Source organism: Bombyx mori, chromosome 3 (genome assembly GCF_030269925.1).
Source record: "Bombyx mori chromosome 3, ASM3026992v2".
NCBI classification, from domain to species: domain Eukaryota; kingdom Metazoa; phylum Arthropoda; class Insecta; order Lepidoptera; family Bombycidae; genus Bombyx; species Bombyx mori.
Window position 1 is genome coordinate 13,023,135 of NC_085109.1, and position 26,791 is coordinate 13,049,925.

The following is a 26,791-nucleotide window of genomic DNA, read 5'->3' on the forward strand; positions in this document are numbered from 1 at the left end:
CACTTTTATTATTATCGGGCTGTAATAATAAATATTTGTATAATGTTATGCGTCAATGCTTGCGAAAATAAGAAAACAAATAAAACTTTTTCACATACCTACTTGTGCTATCAAATTGGCGGGAATTAACAGCGCTAAACGGGCTTATCTGTGGCGAGTAAATATCTTGATATCTAATTATCTAGTACACATCTAAACTATTAAATATTATAATCTAACTACATATCTACAAGATACTATACTTACTTTGTATTTCATATATTATTCTAGTTATTTCTTTTGATTATAGTGATTCGCAATTTATCTTTGAAGACTCACTGAAAATAATGTAATAACATTGTTGTTTAGACATTTTTTCGTATCGTTCTCGTGTGGCAGGTCTTGAAATACGAATCCATCGTACGTTTCTGTTTGAAATACGAGATATATATTAAACTCGAGTATATTTCCTGGTGATACGCGATGAGCAGCACAAAATTCGCAAGCTTGCTAGAGATAGAGAGAGAGAGAGAGAGAGAGAGAGAGAGAGAGAGAGAGAGAGAGAGAGAGAGAGAGAGAGAATACACTTTATTGCAAACCAAAACACAATTTACATTCAAAAAGCAAATACATATGTACAATAGGCGGTCTTATCGCTAAAAGCGATCTCTTCCAGACAACCGGACTTAATTTACAGTAATTCTGGAAAATATAAAAATATATAGCAGGTATGTTGCGGTGTACCTACTATTTATATAACATGAATTGTTAGTTTAAATACTAAAAAAACAATAGCTCTTTTTGTTGTGACATGAAAGAGAGTAAAGTGACAATTCGTCGATTAGTTTCGAGATTAATTAAGTACGTAGGAAATAATAATTTTCTTGGGTCGAGACCGCGAGGTGTTTTAAAAAAAAAAGACATCTAATTGTCTTGTCTGTCATCTTTTAATTTTTTCTTATTTAGGTTCAGTAGTGAAAGTACATGTTTATAAGTCCTCAAAATGTATTTCAAAGCGTCAGTTACGACTTAAAGGACGTTGTTTCTTTGAATAGAAAAGCGTAAACTTGACCAGGAAGCCTTGTAACTAGTCAACCTTGGATGCCTACTGTTTTAGGCGTTGAATAAACTATTATATAATCGGGTGTTGTAACAGCTAGAACTCGGAATGCTGTGTACCTAATATGATAATGATTAAAGCTATGGTTCCTAATAATCATTTCCTAATAATCACGACGAATAGTCGTGGTAAGGTGGCTAAATAAAGAATGTCGCATATTGGTACAGCAAACGGCTGTCGGTCACTAAGAACCATTTTCCAAACTAGTGGTTTACTGGTGGTAGGACGTCTTGTGAGTCCGCACGGGTAGATATCACCGCCCTGTCTATTACTGCCGTAAAGCAGTAATGCGTTTCGGTATGAAAGGCGGGGCAGCCGTTGTAACTATAGTGAGTTCTTAGAATTCATATCTCATGTTGTTTATTTTAATAGTAAAAATATACTAGGTAAGTAATATTATATACAACAAAATAAAAGGAGCATTTATTGCTGAGTTTAAAATGGTTCATTTTCCTTAGTTGTCATTAGGTCTTAATAACGATTGGTGCTTTTCCCCAGCTTGTCTTTCGATAAAAGCCTCCTCAATAGAAATAACTAGTCTGGCTTGAAAGCAACGTTCCGGAATTTATAAGAGCTGAAGACTGGCCTTCATTTATCCCAGACCTCAACCCTTTAGACTTAAAATTATGGTCAGTTTTAGAGCACATGGCCTGCTCTAAAAGACACGGCGACATTGAGTATCTTAAAAAATCTTTGGAGCAAGCAGTGCCGAAATTTACCTTTGGAAACAGTACGTAAATGCATAGATTCGTAGCCAAACAGATTAAAGGCCTTTAAAAAAGCCAAAGGTGACGATTTTGAATAGAATTTTTTTTTTTTTTTACGGAGACTTTGATAATAATATTACATAAGAATAATATTACAATACTTCATTAAATAAAATGCATTTTCATCTGCAACAGAACTTATGGCTGAACTTATGAACTGAATTTATTAGTTATACCTACACTTATCTCTATCTCTCGCAATAATAATCCATTGTGTTAATAGTACGAGAATAGAAAATAAATAACTAAAATAGTAATATAGTATCGTGTTAACAAACACAAGTTATAACTAACATGATAAATGTACTTATCTGCTTATATTTTTCAAACGCTAATAAGAATTGCACATTGCACGTTATATTCATAAACGCGGAGACCGATTCATATTACAATGTTCCCAGAGCTGGGTACGATTTCTAAGAAAGAGGTACTGTTTTATCACTTGATACAATTTTTATCTTGCTATGTAATATGAAATCGTTTTTTAATAATTTTGTATTTCTTACGCATTTCTTCTAACTTATTCGTGCTATTTGATTAGCGCAACTTGTGGTTTGTCAGTGAAACGGTGAAAATCTCAGTGAAACATCGAAAATGGTATATACCGCGAACCATTTGCGATGACTTAAAAAGGAAGGTATTTAAATATACCTATTTTTTAATAGTGTAAAGTGTTATTTTCATTTTCAATAGGAATATCGCTGGTAAGTAATGTACATACATGATAAAAAATAAGACGAAAGATTTGTGTTTCGTGTTTAATTGTTAAACTCACACGAAGGTACTTGAAGTAGGCGTATACTTCAAACAGTAAATTAACACGCAGTGCGTAATTTACTACATAATTAATAATGACATAGATATTACAAATCGAATATTACCATCAGCATATTTAAATTCTCCCGCTAAGTATCACAGATAAGAAATCGGTTAAAGCGCCATCTATAAATTAGAAGATCAAAGATAAATTTTTTCTTCGTAAATGCTGATAATGAATGCTGAAAAACCCAAACCATGATGAAAAATTATAAGAAATTTTAAAATAAAAAATGTATATTAAAATTACAAACATTGAGTATTAGCTAGAATTTGAATTCGGCGCTTGTTTCCAACGTAGAACTAGCGTCACCTTGGGACACAAAACAAAAACTTTTTGGAACAAAGAGCTTTGCTAGCTAGGAAACCACTACCAGAAAATAAGGTTGTGTGGCATCTCGGTCGTACATATACACAACGTGAACGAATGAAAGAGATGCTATATAGATGTCTGCCGTCAGCAGAACCATCTTAATTTCTCGTGCAGTTGTTTCGCCTCGACCGTGTTCTAGTGCAGTGCAATCGCAGGATGGACGCCATTCGCGCTAGATAATTTTTATATAAATCAAAAAGAAAAAGCGTCGTCGCACGGGCTAGGAGCTATGGTGATATAGTGCGTAGAGTGCGATTCCGTGGTGGTGCTTCAATCCGGCGGCGGCGTGGAGGTCCTCGCGGGGCGCGGATGGCGAGCGCGGGCTCGCCCGGGGGCACCGCTCGCGCTCCGCCGCCGGCCCGATGAGAGGGGCACGCTCCAAGCACCTCGACTCGTTTTATGGGTGTTTGCGTGAGCTGCCGGCGCCGAGAGCGGAAGATCCCAGAAAAGCGGTCGGTGCCGGGAGTGGTTGGGCCCGCTAAGGGCGCGGCGGCGGAGCTGCTGCCCAGGCCAGTGAATCGCTTTACAGCCATGGCAAACTCCATGTCAAATATCAAGATGACCAACCCGATAAAGAATATGGTCAGCAAGCGCAGGATACGCTACACCAAGCACGGATTCAACCTGGACTTAGCCTGTATCCTTTTTGTGTAGTGTCTGTAAAAGTTAATGTTACGTTGGAGTTCTGTGTGCTAGCCTCAGTTGAAGGTGAGTACTTTCCGTTCCGAAACTGAAGTTTAAGCTTCTAAAATTATTTCATTTATTTCATATATCTTTTAGTCATGTCATAAGTGAAACAATCCAATTTACTTCGATATGTGATGTTCCTCTCGGCTCTCTCAAGGGCACTCATTATAACCTATAAAAACACATCCGTAAATTCTCCCGATAATGTAACGATGTTTCAGGTTATAGAAGAGAAGGGCATTTGTAAAAAAATACATTTACATTAAATTATGTAGGAGTGTGTCTTGAAAAGCTATTTGAATAGTCTTAGGTTACAAGGCCTCGAGCTTACACCTATAAGAGTACTCATTCGCCGATCATGAATCTTGGCCTTGTAATTTTTTTCCAAAATAACACAATAATATTTAAAATTGTGCGAAAAACAAATAATAAACGAACCAGAAATGTTTTTGTTCAAAACTGTTAAAATCTGGCATGGCAACAACCAACATAACCTATAACTTATACATAGGTATTATGTTCTATATGATTACTCCAACTGTTTACATAGTAACTATCAGATAGTGGAGTGTGCTCTGTTAGAAATGTGTATCTAAGTTTCATGTAATGAAGACAGTAGATTTGCTATGACCATATGCAATTACTTTATATGAGTACTAGTATTTAACCATGTGTTCGTACACATAACATTGTTATGTATCAATGTGTGAGAATAAAGCAATGTTTACACTAATTATGCTTTTGAAGCACATTTGCACATTTGCATACTAATGGCAGGTTTAAAAGTGGACTGTTGCATCTTAATGCATTGCTTTGACATGTGTGGGCAAGATAGATTGTGCGTCATGGAATACCTGGTTATAGTGTTTGTGTATTAATTATTCATACACATTAATGTAATATGATAATGAAAGCTTTGAATTACCTTTATTAATGTAATAAAAATATAGGGCAATTTAAAGGCTTTTATTTTGAAGATATTCAAAATATGTGTGTACATATAGTGTGGTAGTGTACTTTAAAGAACTACACTATCGACAGTATGCTGAGAATTTTATTAAAAAAAAATGACTGTGAGTAGATTAAAATTTAGAAAAAAGAAAAACATTTAAACAAAACTTATTTGAAAATAAATATGAATAAAAATTACAAATTAAACTTCATGAACAGTTAAAAATATATGATGGATATGGATTTTTTTTAATTTGCATTATAGTAGATTATGTCTGGTATGGTTGGTGGTATGGCGGCCGTGTCTGTAATCAGTACACAGACCAACAAATTAGCTGATGCCATAGATTGGCAAACAGCTACACCTGCCCATGGACATACTTTATAACTTTATCTAAAGTTGGAATCTTTAATCCCGTAAGAGTATTACATGCCACGTCGAGTGTTTGTAGAAAACAGTAGTAGAAGAACTGTCTTTGTAGGTACAGAATTTCCTATTCTGTATCTATACAGAAAACCCTATTTCATCCCTGCGGAACTGGTGATCTTAATATTTTTTATTTAAACAAAATAAATATCTATATTATAATAATATCAGAAATTATGATTTAAGATATAATTTAATTGTAATTAGAGAAAATCTGTTGATATCTTTGTTTGTGAACTGAAATTTTGTAGTTACTTTTGTAGCTCATGGCAAGGTTCATGGTGAGTTTCTATAATAGTACCATTAGCGTACGCCAGGTGGCGCACAATAAATGTGCGATCCAGTTTGATAGAGAATAAAACAATATTAATGTTGATTAAATGAATCAATTAACAACTTGCATAATATAGTTAATTTTAAAATATTTGGATTATCCATTCAGGACTTTACCACATGCCTCAAGCCTATGTTCATTGGTGACCACTTGACACTAGGTACGCGGTGATTTCGTCTTTCACCCACCACCCTATAAACATCTTAACAGACACATAAAGGTATAGGTAACCTATAGGTAAAAAGCCAATGTTTTGGGAACGTGTTTTGTATAGGCAAATCATATCTAACGAAATATAAAAAATAATGACAAAATATATTTAATATTAGTCTGAATAATAATTCTCGATATCAGAAGCACAAGGTCGGATCTATTTTATGCAAAAACATTTTCATATGGATTCGTGCGAGTTACTTGTCTTTTTTATTTTTATTAAGGTGAACAAACGGATGATCAAAGTTATGACTTTAATTTGAAAAATTATCTCTTGAAATTCGCAGAATTCGGACTTGATATTGAATATCTTTATAAGTAAAGGTGTTTGAAACTGCAGAACGAAGTTTTCCTTCTTTATTTATTAGTGTAGATTGGCCAGACCAGCTCATGGACGACCTATTCTGTTCTCTAACAAAGTCTAAAGACAAGATCAACTTTGAAAAATTAAGTCGCGTTAAAACGCGTGGTCACCTCGCGGCGGAACTATACAGGATGGTACACTGCGGATAGCGTTTGATAACCAACCAATAATGTTGATGCTAATAAGATTTTAGAAGCAATTTACTGGTGGTAGGACCTCTTGTGAGTCCGCGCGGGTAGGTACCACCGCCCTGCCTATTTCTGCCGTGAAGCAGTAATGCGTTTCGGTTTGAAGGGTGGGTGTAGCCGTTGTAACTATACTGAGATCTTAGAACTTATATCTCAAGGTGGGTGGCGCATTTACGTTGTAGATGTCCATGGGCTCCAGTAACCACTTAACACCAGGTGAACCGTGAGCTCGTCCACTCATCCAAGCAATAAAAAAAAATTGCATAGTCATAACATAGGTTAATGTTTATTGTTACAAACAAGACAACTTAAATTAAGAAGTATGCACATGCGTCCTAAAAATAGTAATTAACTGGAATCATTAAATTTACTTACGATTAATAAATAGCTTCACTGCCCTATTCACTTCATTGACATCCGCTTATACGTAAAACCATTGCAGAAATTAACGATTAGCCTTTAAAAAAAAAACCCACAATTTGAAATTCGTCCGCATAATATTAATTGCTCATTATCAAATTCCGTTTAAGTATAGCTACGTAGGCTTTTTGAATTTTTGTACTCTAAGACAATAATTCTGAAGACGAGGCGCTCGCGGATAATTAATTGCTATTAACAAAGAAAGATGAAAAAAAAACTTCGTCGCACTGTACGTACGTATATAATTTTCACATGCAGCGGTGAATATCAGTGGTCACTGAGGTCGTTGACCCGTTCGCACATAGCTAAAATAGGTTTTATATCAGCTATTTATTATCAGTGCGATTGCAATACATACATTTTTATAGCTTTGCGATAGGTATTGCATTCTTTTTTAAATATCTCGTAGAAGTGTTAAAATGTTTAGCTGTTCTTTTAGCATTTGTTATGCATTTTTGGATTACTACGTGTTCGGAGTTACGACTATTCGCGATTCAATAAGCGATAATTCAATAAGTTTCGTTGCCATGTGCCTAATTTTTGATACCTTATTACTATCTGTGTAAGATGTAGTTGTAGATTTTTGTTACGTTCAAGTAATATTAGAAGAGATTCACACCATTTTGTATAGTTGAAATACATAAAAAGCCACAGTGAAATAAATTAATTCAAACTCAACCTTGTTAACAATATTGTTGTATTTTAGAAATGGATGCTTTTGCTTGTCTTCTGTTTCTTTTGTCTGCTAGAACTTCATATACGATTGACACGAGCCAAAGCATGGTGTCTGATACGAATGTTAATAATTTTTACTATTGCACTCGAAGGACACAAGCTCACGATCCACTCCGTGTTCAGCGGACCGACGTCCATAAATATCCCAACGGGAATACTTGCACCCACCTTGAGACATGATCTCAAGGTCTCACTTTATACACAGCCCATTGAGTTTCTCGCCGGATCTTCTCAGTCGGTCGCGATTCCGATCCGGTGGTAGATTCTGCGAAGTACTACTCTTGCTAGGGCTAGTGTTAGTAAATTCTCTCAGGTTGAGCCTGTTAGCTCACCTACCCATCCAGGGATAGCTGGCATAGCCTCTTAGGCTACCAGCGAATAGATAGGGAGAAAAAAATAATCACTATAGCTGTCTCACTCTTCAAACTGGAACGCATGAGTGCTTTTTTACAGAAATAAGTAAGGTGCTGGAAATTCCTCTTGCGGGCTCCTAATACGACAATGGCCACTAAGATAGTATATTCTAATTTTAAATTAAAATATTAATAATACTCGTCATTGCCCATGTGCCTATTAACGAATTAAAACGCAAGCGATCATTTATCAAAACGAAAATGTTTGAAAAGCGTAGCGTGTTTCATTAGTCTCTTCGTTCCGCGACCTTCGACCGTTAGCTCACGTAGCGACAGCGCGCTGCTCTCAATTGAATCCAAAAGGTGTGATTATTAAACAAATCTTAATTTAAAACTTAACTTGCCCGTTTAAGCTTGGAAAAAAAAACCGCATACACGCTAAGTATCCAGTGTGTCAGAGTAGGTGGTTCTGTAGTTTATGAAAATATAAGTTATTTTATCATTCTCGTCAAGCAGTCATTGGAAGTGTAGAAAAACGTAGCGGTACCTGGCATTTGAGATTTGGTCGATGTCTCAATGAAAAATATTACTACTCATCTCCGTTAAAAAGGAACGTGTTTGAGTTTGAGGTTACTTCTATGTTCATAAAAATGGGTAGCCCTGGTAGGGCAAAATTGCAATCTGTTATATTCTAATTAATCCCGGGAAAGTTTGTAACTCAAGTAAGGTTCTTTGACCGAATTCCGTCTATGTTCTATTAAAAAAACCTTAGTTCAAAACGCCGTCATCCTTGTTGGCGCCATCTGAAGGTTCGTCATTATCACATACCACACGAAATTCAATTTAATTTATAATTATTTATATGATTTTACTATCTTTTCGTTATGCAATAGACATTGGACGTTTATTTTCGTATGGGAAGACCTTCTTGTAAAATTTAAGGGGTCAAGTGTAAAACCAGTATTTTATTGCTTGTTGTATTATTTTTAACCTCAAGAATTTATTAATTATTTTAGATGAAAAGATGAAAGGCGGTTGCATGCAGCAGAGATGCGAATGCTGCGATTGATGTGTGGAGTAACGAGAATGGATAGAATACGGAATGAATATGTTAGAGGAAGTCTGAAAGTGGCACCTGTGACAGAGAAGCTGAGAAGTGCGCGTTTGGGATAGCTTGGACATGTGATGAGACGAAATGAAATTTACCTTGGTAAGAGAATGTTAACTATGAATGTGGAAGGATACTTACTGGTGGTAGGACCTCTTGTGAGTCCGCACGGGTGGGTACCACCGCCCCGCCTGTTTCTGCCGTGAAGCAGTAATGCGTTTCGGTTTGAAGGGTGGGGCAGCCGTTGTAACTATACTGAGACCTTAGAACTTATATCTCTAGGTGTGTGGCGCATTTATGTTGTAGATGTCTATGGGCTCCAGTAACCACTTAACACCAGGAGGGCTGTGAGCTCGTCTGTGGACTCACAGCCCACATGTGTGCATATAAGCAATAAAAAAAAAAGGATATAGAGGAAGAGGTAAACCTAAGAAGAAATGGATGGATTGCGTGAAAGACGATATGGGTAAGAGGGAAGTGAGCGAAGAAATGGTATATGATAGAAGAGTATGGAAGGAGAAAACATGTTGCGCCGACCCCAGGTGACTGGGGGAAGGACAGGATAATGATGATGGGCAGATACATTCACGACCTACGAGTCTTGGTGGTAAGTGCCTATCGCAGCCAATAAACGTGAATACCATGCATCTTGAGGTCGAAATCTTGATTGAATTGTATAACTGCTGATCTCTCATTTATGCCCGAAACGCGTGGCTGCTCCGCGCCAGAAAGAGTATGGTTGTAGGTACCATAGACCTCATTTCTCAAGTCAGGGAATAGTCACGCTGTGAATCCATGAGTTTATCTAGAATTTATGCTTTGTAAAGAAAAAAACGTACTCTATACTAACATTATTATTGTAGTGTAGTCTTTTTTATGCATATATTATGAATTTTATACGTGATATTGCATTTTCACTATATTTAAATTTGTTAAAAATATAATAACCTACTTTAAACTCATCTTGGTCGTTTAAAAATTAAAAAAATTAATATAATTTCTCGAATGACGGTGTAAAGTATCCTTCATATCGTAACATCTTTTATGTTATTATAAATTACACACTTAACATAAATAATAATAATAAAAACTCATTATCTGTAATGTGATATCCTACATGATCCCCATACTTATTCAATTCGGAAACGTCTAAGATACTATACTATTAGGAATCAGAAGAAAAACCATTTAAAAAAAATAACAATTAGCACACGTTTACAGAGACTTAAAACAATGACTCACGCACACCATGTCCACGACTACCTTCTCTCACGAACGCCGCCGATTGAATGAATGTTTCGAGCAAAGGCGTTGCTATTTATAGGCACTGTACCCTCAACATTATTATAAAATTCGTGTTTCCTAAATTAACACTTAAAGTCTTTGAACGATGTTCTCTCGACGAATGTCAACCGACAAATGCGCGGGTGACGGAGCTGCGCGCCGGTTTTATACCCTTTTTGTAGGGGATTCCTTACTCGGCCTCTCCTGACTGTGGTTCGTCCTCGACCACATAACTGGGGTCCACTCGTAACGATGATGCGGAAGCGTGCGAAAGATCTTGTTAGGTCCGCGCCTCCCGAAAGTTCAGCAGGGCAGCCGTCCCAGCTCCAGTCTGAGCTCCACGATGTGAGTCTGCACCACGTGTGGCGGGCGTCCCGCTCGACCGTCCTGATAGATAATCCTGAAAATGCAGGCAGAGCGCATATGTAGCTCAGCAGGACTGCAAACTAACTACTCCTTACTCGTGACTTCCTGCGTCGGGCTTAGTGGACCAAAGGCATCATAGTCCCCAACGAGTGAAGCAGCAGGCCGCAGATCGAGCGAAATCGCCCTCTGCGTCACTGCCAGTCGTACGGCACCGTGAAGTCGGCGGCTCGCGAGCATAACGTGCAGTGTGCACGCCAGAAGTAGATGAGCACGCGCAGTATGCACGCCTGAAGCAGGCGAGCGCGCGCAGCCAGCGGCACGGGAGCAGTGCGCGCAGTAGCACAATCATTCTTAATGCGCATATTCCTGTTATTATCCAAGGGCCAGTGTGCGTCGCCCTTCGTTAAGTGTCTTCTGCATTTGGTTACCAGTGATCCCTGTAAAATGGTCCCAGACCCACTCGTACGAAGATCGTATTAAAAACGTACGAGTGCATTCCACACGCAGAGGTTATTCAAACGTGTGAAGCTTCCCGGCACGCCGACCATACTCAAACGTGCCGAGGCTTCTCAATACGCAGGCCTTGGCCGATTGTACTGAGGCATCTCACCGTGTAGAATTAATCACACGAGTGAGGGATACGTAAAATTGTCCCAGACCCACTCGTACGAAGATCGTATTAAAAACGTACGAGTGCATTCCACACGCAGAGTTTATTCAAACGTGTGAAGCTTCCCGACACGCCGACCATACTCAAACGTGCCGAGGCTTCTCAATACGCAAGCCTTGGCCGATTGTATTGAGGCATCTCACCGTGTAGAATTAATCACACGAGTGAGGGATACGTAAAATGGTCCCAGACCCACTCGTACGAAGATCGTATTAAAAACGTACGAGTGCATTCCACACGCAGAGCGTATTCAAACGTGTGAAGCTTCCCGGCACGCCGACCATACTCAAACGTGCCGAGGCTTCTCAATACGCCAGCTTAGGCAGATTGTATTGAGGCATCTCACCGTGTAGAATTAATCACACGAGTGAGGGATACGTCACTAGAGAGCAATCATCTATAGCTCACCCTTCAGGTTCACCATAGGAATACGTATATTTGTGAACAATGATCATCATTAACTTTACTTGCTCTCAAAGAAGGCAGCACATGTCTCAGGGGTCCACTCGCCCCGCCACGACACCATATATTGTGCAGCTGCTTGCGTAGTTTTGCCATAACTGCCGCTGAGCAGCCGTAGGGTATAGCGTCCACTGGGTAGAATTTCGACAACCTTATACGGGCCACGCATGCCGGAATCAAGTTTACCTGCCGACCGATATTACGCAGCCACCGGCACGTCGCTTGCGTGCTACTTTCGCAGGAACCATCGAGGGGCCCGAGCTGGCGACAATGCCCGTGAGGCACCATCCTCACCATTCAGTAAGGTCCACGGATTGCCGGATCTAGATTTCATGTAGACTGTGAGTTATTACCAAAACAAGATTATCGACATTAAAAACGCTGCTCGTCGGTGCCCGTCCACGCGAGCATCATGTCGCTTTACACTCCGTGGTACCAATTGATAAGCTCTACCTTGACCTAGTTCTCGACGAACTTCACGGCTCGGAAACACCTCAGTCGTGACATCATTAATTAGAGTCCTCACCACAGGTGTGGTGGCGTCTTTTCTACCAGAAGCTACAGGGCGGATGTCTGTTGTCTTGCGTTCAGAATGAGCTGTAATCTCAAAAGTTTAATTGACCATTTTGCCAACACAGTCCCGTCTACTTGTTTGATATTACGCGTCACTGGTGACCACTAATGCCTGAAACCTACAAGGACTCTGCCTAACCTGACCTCCACCAAAAATGAAATCAAATCGTGAGTAGATTAGTGTTCGCGGCTCTAACCGGAGGGCCCCGTTATGCCCCATATCACTATTAAAGTTCTATTAAAGCACTGGCGAGGGTAGACGCCTCAGAACCAGGGATACTAGATTCTACGCGACCTTGTTGCGAACCAACGATATTCGACATGGGAGTCGTAACTGTCCGTAGAATATCACGTGGTCTGTTCAGCGTGCGCCTTATCGTTAGAACGTGTCGCGACAGGTTCTATCGTGCGCGAGCGCATCGTTCGTATCGCGATTCTGTCTATCATCTCTGTGATCGCGAAAGCATAATATCGTTTTCGATTACGAGAATCATCTCGAGACGGTCGCCTCCGTGTACTAGGAGTTTCAGTATGTCTCATTATCACTGTTAAAATTTGCAATCACACAAGAAAAATAACAAATAAAGTATGAAAGCATCAAAGTAAGCAGTCTTTGTAAAACAAAACAAAGTTCAGAGTTTTACGCTACTGTGGGCTATTTGAGTCCTTTATCCCACTTCTGATATTAGGAATCAGAAGAAAAACCATTTAAAAAAAATAACAATTAGCACACGTTTACAGAGACTTAAAACAATGACTCACGCACACCATGTCCACGACTACCTTCTCTCACGAACGCCGCCGATTGAATGAATGTTTCGAGCAAAGGCGTTGCTATTTATAGGCACTGTACCCTCAACATTATTATAAAATTCGTGTTTCCTAAATTAACACTTAAAGTCTTTGAACGATGTTCTCTCGACGAATGTCAACCGACAAATGCGCGGGTGACGGAGCTGCGCGCCGGTTTTATACCCTTTTTGTAGGGGATTCCTTATAATTGTATATTAATTTCGTCACATGGTTGTTAGCCAGGTTTGAATTGTGTTAGAACTATTAGATACCAAGTTTATATATCAAGTGTTTATATAAATTATGGAATTTGCTGGGTAGATGTGTTTCACAGATCTATATATGTTAAGGTGTGTGTTGATCGAAAATAATGAGCGTTGGCTCATCGTACGTGACTAAAGCCTTGTTCGGACTAGGCGAGTATTTTAGTCGAGTATCGAGTAATTTAGTGGCTAAACTACTCGCTACTCGCCCGAAAAAATAGAACAAAATGGATTGACTTGACTAAATTATTTACAAACCTACTCGACTAAACTTTTGGTGCTCAGACACATTTAGCTACTAAATTACTCTGTACTCGACTAAAATACTCGCCTAGTTCGAACAAGGCTTAAGGGATGAAATAAAAATTTCAGTGCAGGTGTCGGTGTTGCTAAGAATTTGTATCGGGATTTGCTTATAATAGACAATTGTAAGCCGAGATTTAACCCAACCATTTTTTTTATGGGAACAATATCATATAGGAAAATGAAACTCGATTTTCTATGTACTTAATCATTGGTTATAGAGTCCGCGTGCAGGTTTTTCTTTAACACGCCTCATAATGGAACCCTAAAATTGTAGAAGTGAAACCAAGGCTATACATAATTACGTACAATTAAAAACGAATAATTACGAGCGTGTATGTATGTGTGGCAGTTGCTATTTAATTTAATAAATTTTAAAATTTACACACATTATTTTTACAACCTTACCCGGCTACATATTTAGTGAAGAAATATAAAATACTAATAAAATTTTATGTATTTTTTTTTTAAAATAATAACGCGTTTTTTTTTTCATAATACCAAATAAGTGAAATTGATTATTAAATTGACCGCGATATAGAGAGAGCGGTTCTAATAATATTGGACGAGTCGTGTTTTTCACAGTTAAATTACCTTAAAAATCATACTTGCACTAATATTAATTATATTTGCGCTTACCATGATGTTCTCCAACATCCCTATGGTGGGATGCAAGACGTGGTTTAAGAACCGAAAGGGAAGCTCTCTTGAAACCTAACAAGGTTCATAAGGACATGTTCGCGTTGAAAAAGAATTGTGATAGCGCTTAAATAAAAAATTATTGTAATAATTGTCCTGTGTTTTTATCGCAAGTGCAATGAACTGTAGACGAAGTAGGTACCCGTGTTTTAATTCAAACATAAAAATATAATAGTTGTCACAATTGAATTACGACTGTTTGAGGAGTCGCTTCATTTCATAATGTCGTAATTCATAAAAAAGAAAAATATACAAGTGCCATTTTGTTGGATGAATAAAATGCAAATTGTGCTAGCACGTTGCCTCCGTAAGTTCACAAAGGCGTTAATTATTATTAAACGGACAAACAGTGAAGCAGATTCGTATATAAAAAAAAAAAAGTCTGCAGCATATGTCCGTGTAGGTCGACGACCTCGCTTATATGCAGTTGGAAAAACGTACCTAATCCGCGCTGACAGACCTTCGCGAACAAAAAGTGGCTGCGTACGAGCGATTGTTCCAACGGTTCGTAATTGAAATGGCGTCCACGTCTCGAAAACAACGTTGCGGCGTGATTTGATGCAAAAAAAATTGGGCACCGGCCCATGCTAAGCCCATACTATGACCATGCTTAGATATACTTAATGGGTAGACAATGGTTCCTAATCGGGGATGGATACTCAGTGAGCGAAGCGGTCCATTGTTGTATCGTATTACCGAACGTATGACCTTTCTGTCTGCCGTTAGCGTTTGATTTCTACCAAACTTACGTTCCAGATTCGTTTTAGATGTTTTAAAAAACTATAAATACATTTTAGTATCTATATATTAATACGTGAAGCAAAAACTTTGTATCCTTTTTTACGAAAATTGCGCGGACGGAGGAGTATGAAACTTTCTACACTTATAGAGAATATAGAGAAGAAGTGCACAATGCTAATATTTTTTTAAAATAATGCATAAAAGATTCATTAAATCAATAAAGAAAACATTACACACACTACATGTATTTGACCATGTATTTGACGCACACACGCATGCATAATATTTATTGTCAAACTTTTGTTCTTGACGTCTGTGGTCAAATTGAGAATAGATTAAATATCTTTATAAATATTTTTTATAGTGTAGCCTTGGCGAAATTTGTGATTATAGAAGTATAAAATACAATCATAATAGTGTACAAACTTACAATTCTAATTAATTATAGTCGAATTTCGACTACTGCGGGACCTCTAGTTCATTTTTTTAACTGCGAATTTAGTAAATCGAATATTGAACAAATTAAAGAGAAACGAATATAGACCGCAGACGTCAGATAAAAGACGCGTTGAATGCGAGAGTTGTACTCGGGTTCATGAAGATTTTTTCCGATTTCTCTTTCCGCGTGTACTTTTTCACCTATATTTTTAGGCTAATTTATCCATCAAGGAGGAAGTTATTTTTTAAATTCGATAAGGAAGGCTGCGCCGCCATGTTCGATTTTCATATTTACGTATGAAATTTAATATTCAAAATTAAAATTATTATAATGATGCTCTAACGTTTTTTTTATAAAGACATGCCAATTTAAATGTACCAAATGTAAACTGTTTCCTTTTAGCATATTATTATAATGAAAAGGCGAGCTAGGAAGCGTCTGACTTGACAACAAAGGCTTTTCATCGAATGAATAGAACACTAAAAAGGGAACTTTATTAGAACTAAGTATGAAGCAGTAATGCGTTTCGATTTGAAGGGTGGGGCAGCCGTTGTGGATGTCTATGGGCTCCAGTAACCACTTAACACAAGGTGGGCTGTGAGCTCGTCCACCCATCTAAGAAAAGAAAAAAAAAGTAAAGACAAACGAGTATGTCCTATGTCTCATTGTTTGGTCCTTTGATCCTCTACACCAACGTCTTCATTCACTTGCTTCGTTACACTAAACTAAAATTGCCTGTCAACAGACCCGCTGTATAAAGAGTCGTTAACTCCGTCCAAGGTCGTAACTCAAAGATGTGGCAACGAAATTGCATGGCAACAATGCTTGATTTGCATAACTGGGCTGCGAGACGTGCTTTTTAATTAACTTTTTAGGCGACCGATCCGAGGGGCCAATATTTACCATATTTTTTATTTATTTTAGAAATGTGATCTTTAACGATGCGTGGGCGAACTTTGCTCTTGTCAAGTTTCTATTTAAAAATGATTTATATCGGGTCTATAATCTGGTCTCTAGCGACAAAATAACATTAACTAAACACGGCAAACGTGTTCGTAAATTATCATAAACGAGCCGTCATTTTAATTTGTGAAAATTACTAAAAAACAGTTAACTTTCATAGTTTATTTATTCCGTGCGAATTTTTATATCAATAATATAAAATTTCTAAATGCTTTTATTTACTGGACAACGTATATTTTATGTTTCCTGAACGCTGTCGTTTCGACTGGTTTTTGTCGCCAAATCGGTTTAAATGTTTTAATGTGAAAATAAAATGAGACGATAATGATTGTTAAATATTTCTCGTGAAGGATGACGAACTGACGTTGATGGTCATCATTACAGTTTCCTGTAATTGATAGCCGGTACGCTCGGATCAGCCAGTGGGATTGACGGCCCGCGTAATTTGCGTAATTACAATATCACGGTAGGTCACACGTGGTCAATCATATGCGTCACACGAGCTGATTCACGGCCTGCGGGCATAAACATAAAGGCGATTCTTGCTCGTTTCTGATTCAAAGGTCTAATTAACGACTATTCGGTATCACTAATGTACGAGTAGTGTCGGGTCGTGAAAGGATGAAGCGTCCTCAATGACATTTTTTCTTACGTAAGATAATATCATTTGAATTGGTAAATATTAAATGATTGATGCTAAAAATCCACAAATGGTTCGTCCTTAACATTGCGAATGACAAACTAAGGTGAAACGCCTCTCAGTTTTCACGTGATCAATATGGGCATGGCCTACCTAAGAACGATGCAAAACCGCAATCGATGTACCGATAATAATGATATAAAAAAAAACAATGCGATTGTTTTTCAACTCGTTGGGAATACTAAGCGAATGCTAAATGCACCGTCGAAAGCTTAGCAACAAGACAAAGTGATTAACTAGCGTCATCGCACTCGGACGCGGCGCAACGAGGTTGTGGAGCTTCCTCCTAACTTAAAATCTTGTTAAAAAATGGGTGTTTTGTTCCTATTTGACATGATGCACTTTGATGTCCTTGACACGCGGTTACATAAATTAAATGCATCTACCTCCTGCGCGCTTATAATAAAACTGCAGAAACAAATCGGTCTTAATTCATTTTTAATTCAATTCATTTTTTTTATTGCATAGATGGGCGTCCATAGACATCTACAAGGTCGCCACCCACCTTGGGATATGCGTTCTAAGGTCTCAGTATAGTATATACAACGACTGCCCCACGGATGTTATTCCTTCACCGTGAAAGTCAATCGTGAACATTTGTTAAGTACGTATTTCATTAGATCAATTGGTGGAACCCGCCTGGGATTCGAACACCGGTGCATCGCTCAACACGAATGCACTGGAGGTCTTAACCCTTAGGTCACGACGACTTAATTTATCAGATAACAATAATCCATCCAATAACGAGAGGATCGCATGATGATGTGCGTCTCCGTTCGGCACGGTAGAGTTTCGACATGTGGAAATACTGCGCTCCCGAAATATCCAGATGCAAACAGTGCACTTATCAAAATGTGATTGCACGAGAGCACTAATTCATTGAATCCCTGGACAATAGCCAGAATCAACAAACTTGCCTACGGACGCAAGGAATTGCCCGGAGAGATTTAAAGATAAATCAATCGAATGTGCTCCTAGTTAACTTCATCCATTTGAATTTTAGAATATGTGAAAGTTAATTACTTTACGGTACCAATCGATTCTGCTTCTATCGAAATTAAACATCGACGAACAGTTGAAGTATTTGAATTTATTAAAAACCAGATAGCATTTATACCTTGAGAGAGGCCGAACTTGTACTGCATTTGAATAACGATTACGCCACGCTTCATAGTGAATCGCGATTACATTGCGGCTCGAGACGGAATAGACGGTGGCTCTCAAATTATCTTCTATCATCTATCTGCGTGCAAGAGCCCGTAACGTTGAACCCTTCTTAATTTCACAATTCCCTTTTAACAATAGTGTTTGACCTACACCTAAAATATTCACATTCATTTTGTTTATTGCATTATCTCTTTTGGTTTGTTATTGTATTTTTATACAAGTAAGAAAACAAAACGGAACTGAAATATCGGTTGAGGAACACAGGAGAAAGAGGCATTGAATAGTTTTTTTTCTATATACTAAAATACATGAATTCAGTACTACAATTCTCAACGTAGATACGTGTTGATATAATTGCTTAATTAAAATGTTAATTTAAAACTCATTCGTTCATTTAACGGGCGTGGTTTGATGCTCAAGAAAATTTTATTCATAATTTTATGTCGCCGTTGTCACGCCCCCGGGGATGTTTTTTGTGTAGCGAGAGTAAAGTGGTACCACGTCTGATTAATAAGGAGCACACTTTATTGCTTGCTCGGTAGTAAAATAAGATTTAAGATGAGCTCTAAACGAACCTGATTATGCTTTAAAACGTCAAGTAGCGACAGTTAAATTTGTGATTATAAAGACGATTATGAAGTGATGTTTAATGATTTTCTTTGTTTGTATTTTACGTTTATTATCTGATAAACTTTGAAACTGTCGCTTTTGTGTCAAGGAAGTAATTTAAGCGAATAATGAAATGTTTTTTTTTTTTTTTATTGCTTAGTTGGGTTGACGAGCTCACAGCCCACCTGGTGTTAAGTGGTTACTGGAGCCCATATACATCCATAACGTAAATGCGCCACCCACCTCGAGATATAAGTTCTAAGGTCTCAGTATAGTTACAATGGCTGCCCCACCCTTCGAACCGAAACGCATTACTGCTTCACGGCGGAAATAGGCGGGGTGGTGGTACCTACCCGTGCGGACTCCCAAGAGGTCTTACCACCAGTGAGAAATAGTATACTTTTGTTATTAGAATCGGATCAGTATGCGATGTTGCGTTCACTTACTACCTTTGTTTATTTGTAATTCTGACGCATGCTTGTTTCGTCTTCAAGATTTGTGGTTGACTTTGATACCTTGTTACTTAACCACAAGGAGCGGGCGAATTCGAGGACTCAAATGCGAGTTCGCAATAATTCCCCGAAGATGGTCTATAAGCACAAAGGCAGTTGCTTTCGGAGGATTTCTACCACCGGATCAGTATCGCAAGCCGCTAAGAAGATGAGGCGAGAAGCTCGGGAGACTGATGCTAGGGACCAAGTTTCACGTCGAAACTTTTTAGCGAGATCGTTTTGTACGATAACTTGTGCTTTGATTGCCGCTACCGTTGGCACTGGTAGCGTCCAACAACATCTAGAGTAGATCAAGATTCATTTTTTTCTTACCTATCCTAGTGAGCTCAAGGGCCCATATTAGCGAGCGAGTAGGTGAGCTCACGGCGCTATAACCTGACGAGTTGCTAGCCCTAGTAAGAGCAGCTTCGGAGAATCTACCACCGGATCGGAAACGCAACCCACTGACAAGATCCGGCGCGAAACTCGGTGGGCTCTGTCTGAGGATAGAATCAGTGAGAACGTGTCTAAGGCGTCTATGGTGGTTGGCTGCTGCGTGAAGAATCGAAGGTGTAGCCGGCGGCGGCCACGCTAAATGGGTTATAGTTACGTGACGCTGTCTTGTATGATTTCCCGGCATAGATTTTCGTGAAGATCCACATACCTCACGTACCACCGTGGTTTAGTGGTTATTAGGTATTGTATTTTTGGAAGGGAGTTTGTTTGTGTGTTTCGTTCGCTTGGCCGAAAACGTCACTCGTGCAAGTCAATATTGACCGTATGCAAGTTTTGTAAAGTGTCACCTTATTAGGAAGATACACTTTTTACTGCGTTCGCTGACATCGAAATAATTATACGAGATAGTGTGATAGTGAAAATAGGCTACAATCGGTTAACCCAAAAAAAACAAAACAAGTATTGGAATTACTTTAGTAGAGTACAAAGTATAATTTTTGCTAAAAATACAGAAACGCAGCTTTGGATTTTTGTCGAGAACGGCTCTAGTGGACTCGTGATAGAATTAAGGATTCACTTTTGCAAATTAACAGTTTGGCCGGCTTAAGCTTGGCTACTTTCAAGTCGGAAAGCTAGCGAAACAAATTGGAAATTGTTTTAATTGAACATAAAGAAATTACGATTTTACGTTTCTACCTACGCCTAGTTAAAATATCTATACTTAATATAATAAAGAGGAAAAATTGGTTTGTTTGTTTGTTTGTATTGAATAGACTCCGAAACTACTGAACCGATTTAAAAAATTCTTTCACTGTTGGAAAGCTACGCTATCCCCGGGTGACATAGGCTATATTTAATATACTTTAAAAAAAAATTAGGGATCCTTACTGAAACTCCAATAATGTAACCCAATGTGTAAAAAAATTAATAAAATACTTTACATCGCGTGCGCTACTTCCCAAGCGAAGCCGGGGCGGCCCGCTATAGTAAATATCTTGAGTAAACTTTTAGAGTCTGGATATACTCGACTATAAGAATGTTGCCATAATTTGATAATTGGCACATGGACTAATTCGGTTATGCGAACAGTAAACTAAATAATAACAGGGCTAATGTACAGTATTTTGTAGCTAACAGTAAATCTATAAAATTTAAAATGATGTGGTTACTTCTATATATTCCTAAACCCTTTGTCTGATTGTGAAGAAAAGGGGTGCAGCTATTGTTGGCACCTCAGTAAAGATGTATAAAGTTGTGTAGTGTGGGTTTCTATATCTATACTTCTATACTAATATTATAAAGAGGAAAGATTTGTTTGTTTGTTTGTATTGAATAGGCTCCGAAAGTACTGAACCGATTTGAAAAAATATTTCACTGCTTGGAAGCTACACTGTTCCCGTGCGAAATATATTGATGATAGAATAAAATAGTGTAATACGACTTTGTAGAAAACATTATTATTTACAAAAAGTGTCGCGACAGCATATGTCTAACTATTATAGTTATGCCGCAATAAGTATTTATTTTATTTAAAAAAATAAAAGAACGTCAAATATCGTTGAAATTTTTGTTCAAGACCCGAGCGGAGCCGGAGCGGGCCGCTTTATTTTATACATTTAACGATAGAGGCAGAGTTTTAAAAGTACTAGAGGTCCCGCAGTAGTCGAAATTCGACTATAATTAATTGGAATTGTAAGTTTGTACACTATTATGATTGTATTTTATACTTCTATAATCACAAATTTCGCCAAGACTACACTACAAAAAATATTAACAAAGACAAACAATATTTAATCTATTCTCAATTTGACAACAGACGTCAAGAACAAAAGTTTGACAATAAATAGTATGCATGCGTGTGTGCGTCAAATACATGGTATGTAGTGTGTGTAATGTTTTCTTTATTGATCTAATGTATCTTTTATGCATTATTTAAAAAATATATTAGCATTGTGCACTTCTCTATATTCTCTAAAAGTGTGGAAAATTACATACTCCTCCGTCCGCGAAATTTTCGTAAAAAGGGATACAAAGTTTTTGCTTCACATATTAATATATAGTTCATAAAAACTTACTCTTTTTTGATAATGATACATTTTAAAAATAAAAATTAAAAATAGTAAAACAAAGAGCTACACCAAATATTTGCATGGTTCTACGTCAGAATACCTACGTACATAACAAAGGTTACATGAAGTTCGTATTGTCTGTTTATCGATTTAGGTTTCCGCAATTGATTCTACCGTGTTGCCTTCGTTGCATTATTAAATGAAACACAGTTCTTTATGTCTTTATGTGGGTCACTTTCGGTGATTCACATTCAGTACATTGATTTTAGCATGCATAATTCGAGTGTGCAACGGCTGATGCTTTTGAGCACGTGATGTGTCAGCTGCTTTATGTAATTGGATTTGCTTGGGTTAATGCTCCTTGGACGTTACGTGATCGGGCCAGACTGCAGATATTTGGTAAAGACATAAATTCGGTGAGCTTCAAACGATCTTAGCTTCTTATGGATTTGTTTGACGCGATTTGTTAGCTTTGTTAATTTAGACAGTTTTGGTTTTGACTTATTTGCTGGTTTAGTTGGTAAAAATATGCTTTATAATTAATACAATTTTAAGATTATCAAATTGGTTGAGGTTTCCAATTGTTGATTTTTTTTCATACCTAGTCGCTGGTAGCCTAAGAGGCTATTCTAGCTACGCCCTGACGGGTAAGTGAGCTCACGGGCTCAACCTGAGAGAATTTACTAACACTAGCGGTAGGCAGAGGCCTGGCTCTGCCCCTGGCATTGCTGAAGTCCACGGACAACAGTAACCGCTCATCACCAGGTGGGCCGTATGCTCATCTGCCTACAAGGGCAATAAAAAAAAAACACTAGCTCTAGCAAGAGTAGTGCTTCCCAGAATCTACCTCCGGATAAACAATTGTTTCAACAATTGGAAACAGACAATTTTTTATCGAAAATTTTTTCTTAAGTACCATCACCATCCATTAAAATATACATATGCATGTATTATGTATCTCTAGATCAATAAAACCTTCAAAATATTTGTTTTAACGATCATTTACGTGCTCCGGAACCTTTAAAAAATAATGTTGTTTTTTCTCTCATTTCTTTAATATTTCTGAATGATCTGAATATTTAATATAGAACATTGTGGTCAGTCTTTTACTATATGATAGGTAGTCTTGATATTCTAAGATATTGTATGATAATTTATATGGAGAAGAATATATTGGCGGATTGATTAGGCAAGAGAAAAGAAAGTTAAGAAAGTTTTAGAAAACAATGGGATTTAATAATAGGCAAAATTAGAAATTAGGTTTTGTTCAAAACTTGGGTTGCTTGATTTAAATCTTTCTTATACTAATGGAATGGTAATGGCTTTTTCAAATGCGCAATATTAATACGTATATATACGTACTAGCTGCACCCGTCCGCTTTGCTGGGCATTTAAAATTAACATTATTTCTCACCCCCACAAATATTCTTATCATTAACGCTCCCGCAACTGGTATAGGGAGTCCAACACTACACTATATATTAGCCTATCCATTAAGGACATGTATTTTCTACATGGATACCAAGTTTCAAGTCAATCGGATGCACGGTTCAGTAGTTATAACGGAACATCCGTAAAAACCACTCTAGATTTATATATTAGTATAGATATAGATACTCGCGAGGAAATACTACTACTGATTTCCCACAAACGACTTCAAATGTCAATTTTATAAACGCTCTCATATAAAACTGCAGATTATTAAAAATTTAAATGATTCACGACTTCCCCTCTTTTTTAAACTGTAGTTGGCAACACAACGTGGAAGCGAAATCGCGGGCGGCACCGCCATGCGCCATAGCAACAGGCAATTACGTAAATGATTCTAATTTTTTTATTTCGCGTTTGTATGGTCCGTATAATATTATGCTGCTTTTGCTGTTGCTGGTTTTTTAAATTCAAACACCTTTCCAAGTTTCGATACTTTTATTTTTTGTTGCCATATTTTTTTTATTTATGCTTTGAATGAATTTTTATAATATTACTAGCGACCCGCCCTCGCTTCGCTTCGGAAACTGTAATTTATTATTGATTTCTCCACTATTTAATGGATGTTATTATACATATAAACCTTCCTCTTCAATCACTCTATCTATTAAAAAAAACCGCATCAAAATCCGTTGCGTAGTTTTAAAGATTTAAGCATACATAGGGACAGACAGATATAGGGACAGAGAAAGCGACTTTGTTTTATACTATGTAGTGATTATTATGCACAACGCCTTCAGTTTTAATTTGTCGCGTATGTACTTCAAATATGCTGACAAGTGTAAGGATGCTCCGAGATAAATTCAGATCTACATTAACTGAATGGTGTTCGTTGCTTGATCGTTTAACTATAAGTCTATACACGATCCTGCGGACCCAATCGTAAACAGTCGCCGTCGCCCTGAACACGCCATTTAGGATTCTCCAGATCCACTATTCTACGGTAGGCAGCAGGTTGGCACTTACCGTCAGGTGAGCCATATGCCCGTCTGCCTTCAAGAGCAATAAAAAAAGGTGCTTCGGTGCTCTTAGGTACCTCAAGCACCGGTCACCGTTTTCGTCGAAACCGTCGCTTCCGACAAAAGGTTCGGCGAGCAAATTAACCCTTAGACACAGCTCACTAAGTTTTTCGCTGGGTATTCTCAGCGGGTCGCGATTCCGATTAGGTGGTAGACTTTACGAAGCCCTGCTCTTGCTAGGGCTAGTGTTAGCAACGCTAGAGCCCGTGAGCTCACCTACTCGCTCGATTACGCTGGGATAACCCTTTGGTTACCAGCATGGGTAGGAAAGAAAATACAGTCTTTGTTGGTGCCTTCCTTTTTACGAGAAATTGTATCTCTTTCCATTTCAAAAAGAAACTGATAAAAAATGATCTCATCAATAATAATTTCTCTTCACTTACAAAAGCCTTTCAAAGGCATTAATTCAATATTGATTTGGATTGGGTCTTGTCTGTCAAAAGCATTATTTATGTCCATCAAATGGGAGGTCGAGAGTTCAAACTAGTCCTGGTCGTGTATTTCAGGCCATCGTTTCTATTGTTAATGTAAATTAAAACTTTTATATTCGCTTACGGCCCGAAGATAACAAGTGCGCATGTCAATCACGAGTCGCGTTTTCGAGCTAAGCACGTGCCTGATGAATTGTGATCGAGTTTGAAGTCGCGCCCGTGATCTGAAGTGTGTTTACGGATGCTCAAAAATTGCCCGAGAAAGTTTTGTTATTGGCGGGTCAATGCCACTGCTCACTTTTCTACATGAGTGTCTCAACTGCGCTGGAACAACTCCTCCCGATCCACTAACGGTGCTTTTAGGTACTTCAAGCACCGGTCACCGTTCTCGTCGAACCCGTCGCTTGCGACGAAGGGCTCGACGAGTAAATTAACTCTCAGACACAGCCCAGTTTCTCGCCGGTTCTTCTCAGTGGGTCGCGTTTCCGATCCGGTGGTAGATTCCGCGAAGCACGGCTCTTGCTAGGGTTCGTGTTAGCATCGTCGTCAGGTTTGAGCCCCGTGAGCTCACCTACTAGTCACGGTTACACTGAAATAGCCTCTCAAGGCTATCAGTTTAGGTAAGGAAAAAAAAAAAAAAAAAAAGAAAAGCTGGAACAACTACCTTATCCTTCAAACGGATTGCTCCATTGCAGAAATAAGCAGGACATTGACCCGTAGTAGTATTCAATCTGGGTACAACAAACCCTTGTACGGAATTTGTTGTGAAATGTAAGGCCTCTCCGAATATTGACAGCATATGTAGAAAAATTAGCTAGAGGGAGTAAGGTTAGCGTATTATTGTATTAATAACCAGTGTGCTTAGTGCGAGTTTTTTAACGCTCTCGATAGCGTAAAAGTTAATTCAAATTTGGAGTTGCAACGTTTGGCTGCGTTTGCCGCTAGGGGCGCTGTTCCAACTGCATACAGATTTGAGTTAACTTTTACGCTATCGACAACGTTAAAAAACTCGCACTAAGCACACAGACCAATCACGATGAATCCCATCGAAGAAACAGGATTTTTCAATTTATTCGTAATATAATTACGCAATATTAACATGGTGTACAAATTTTAAGGTCGCCAATGTACATATTAGCAGGGTAATACGATTTACACGTAATAAAACATGAAAATATGCTCAATAATTATATATTTATGTCTCGTGCGCGGTCGTGCGGTTTTGCAACGTCTTACGTGCGCTCAAAGTTTTAGGTACAACATATTATTATGTATTGACATGTTATATGCTTATTGTTTTGCATTACCATTGAACTGTCTCCAATACGAATATTTGGACGGTTCATTGTTTTTTTGTTGTTGTTGTTTTGTACTTTGTAAATTCGTATTTTTTTCCTTGTCTGGCATTGTCACTAATATCGAATATTTAAAAATAAATAAAACTGAGTCAAAGTTAAATGTACGAAATATTCATGTACCGATATGTAATGTTTTACCTTAGAAGGATAAATGAGGTCACGACTCGCATTGCCTTAAAGAGTTATCTGACCCCATAGACAAATAGAAGTCATTGTGATATAAAGGACAACACGTCTGGTGCATTCGTAGCGATCAATACGACTGTGTCGGTGTTCGAATTCCGAAAGCAGGCGGCATTTAGGTTGCTAATGTCTATGGGCTCTGGCAACTACCTAACTCTGGTGAGCTCTTCCACCCATCTAAGCAATCAAAAATACACTATAGTTTGAATACCGCCCCTATATTGAGACAAAAATTCTAAGTTTCAATGTTATTGTACTATAACAGCTTTTCCACTATTGAAACTGGACCGTATGACTGGTTCGCGGCAGAAATAGGGAAGGGTGGTGGTACATGTACGTGAGGGCGGCTAGCAATACGCCCTGGCACCAGATAATTACGCAATTTTCTTTTTCTTTTATTCCACGATGTTATTACTTCATCGTTAGTCAT

The 26,791-nt window shown here is 38.1% G+C and overlaps 1 protein-coding gene across 2 annotated transcripts in view; it reads left to right on the forward strand.

Annotated features, from left to right (window-relative positions):
• The first annotated feature begins 3,038 nt into the window (after positions 1-3,038).
• Positions 3,039-26,791, forward strand: part of LOC101745952 (phosphatidylinositol 3,4,5-trisphosphate 3-phosphatase and dual-specificity protein phosphatase PTEN) — a 73,235-nt gene continuing 49,482 nt past the window's right edge. Inside the window, exon 1 of one of the 2 annotated variants that reach the window (XM_012688860.4) lies at positions 3,039-3,692. In XM_012688860.4, the coding sequence (XP_012544314.1) occupies positions 3,455-3,692 (238 nt within the window). In that variant the 5' untranslated portion in view covers positions 3,039-3,454. The remainder of the gene's footprint in view (positions 3,693-26,791) is intronic. The other variant, XM_012688859.4, reaches the window with a different exon arrangement.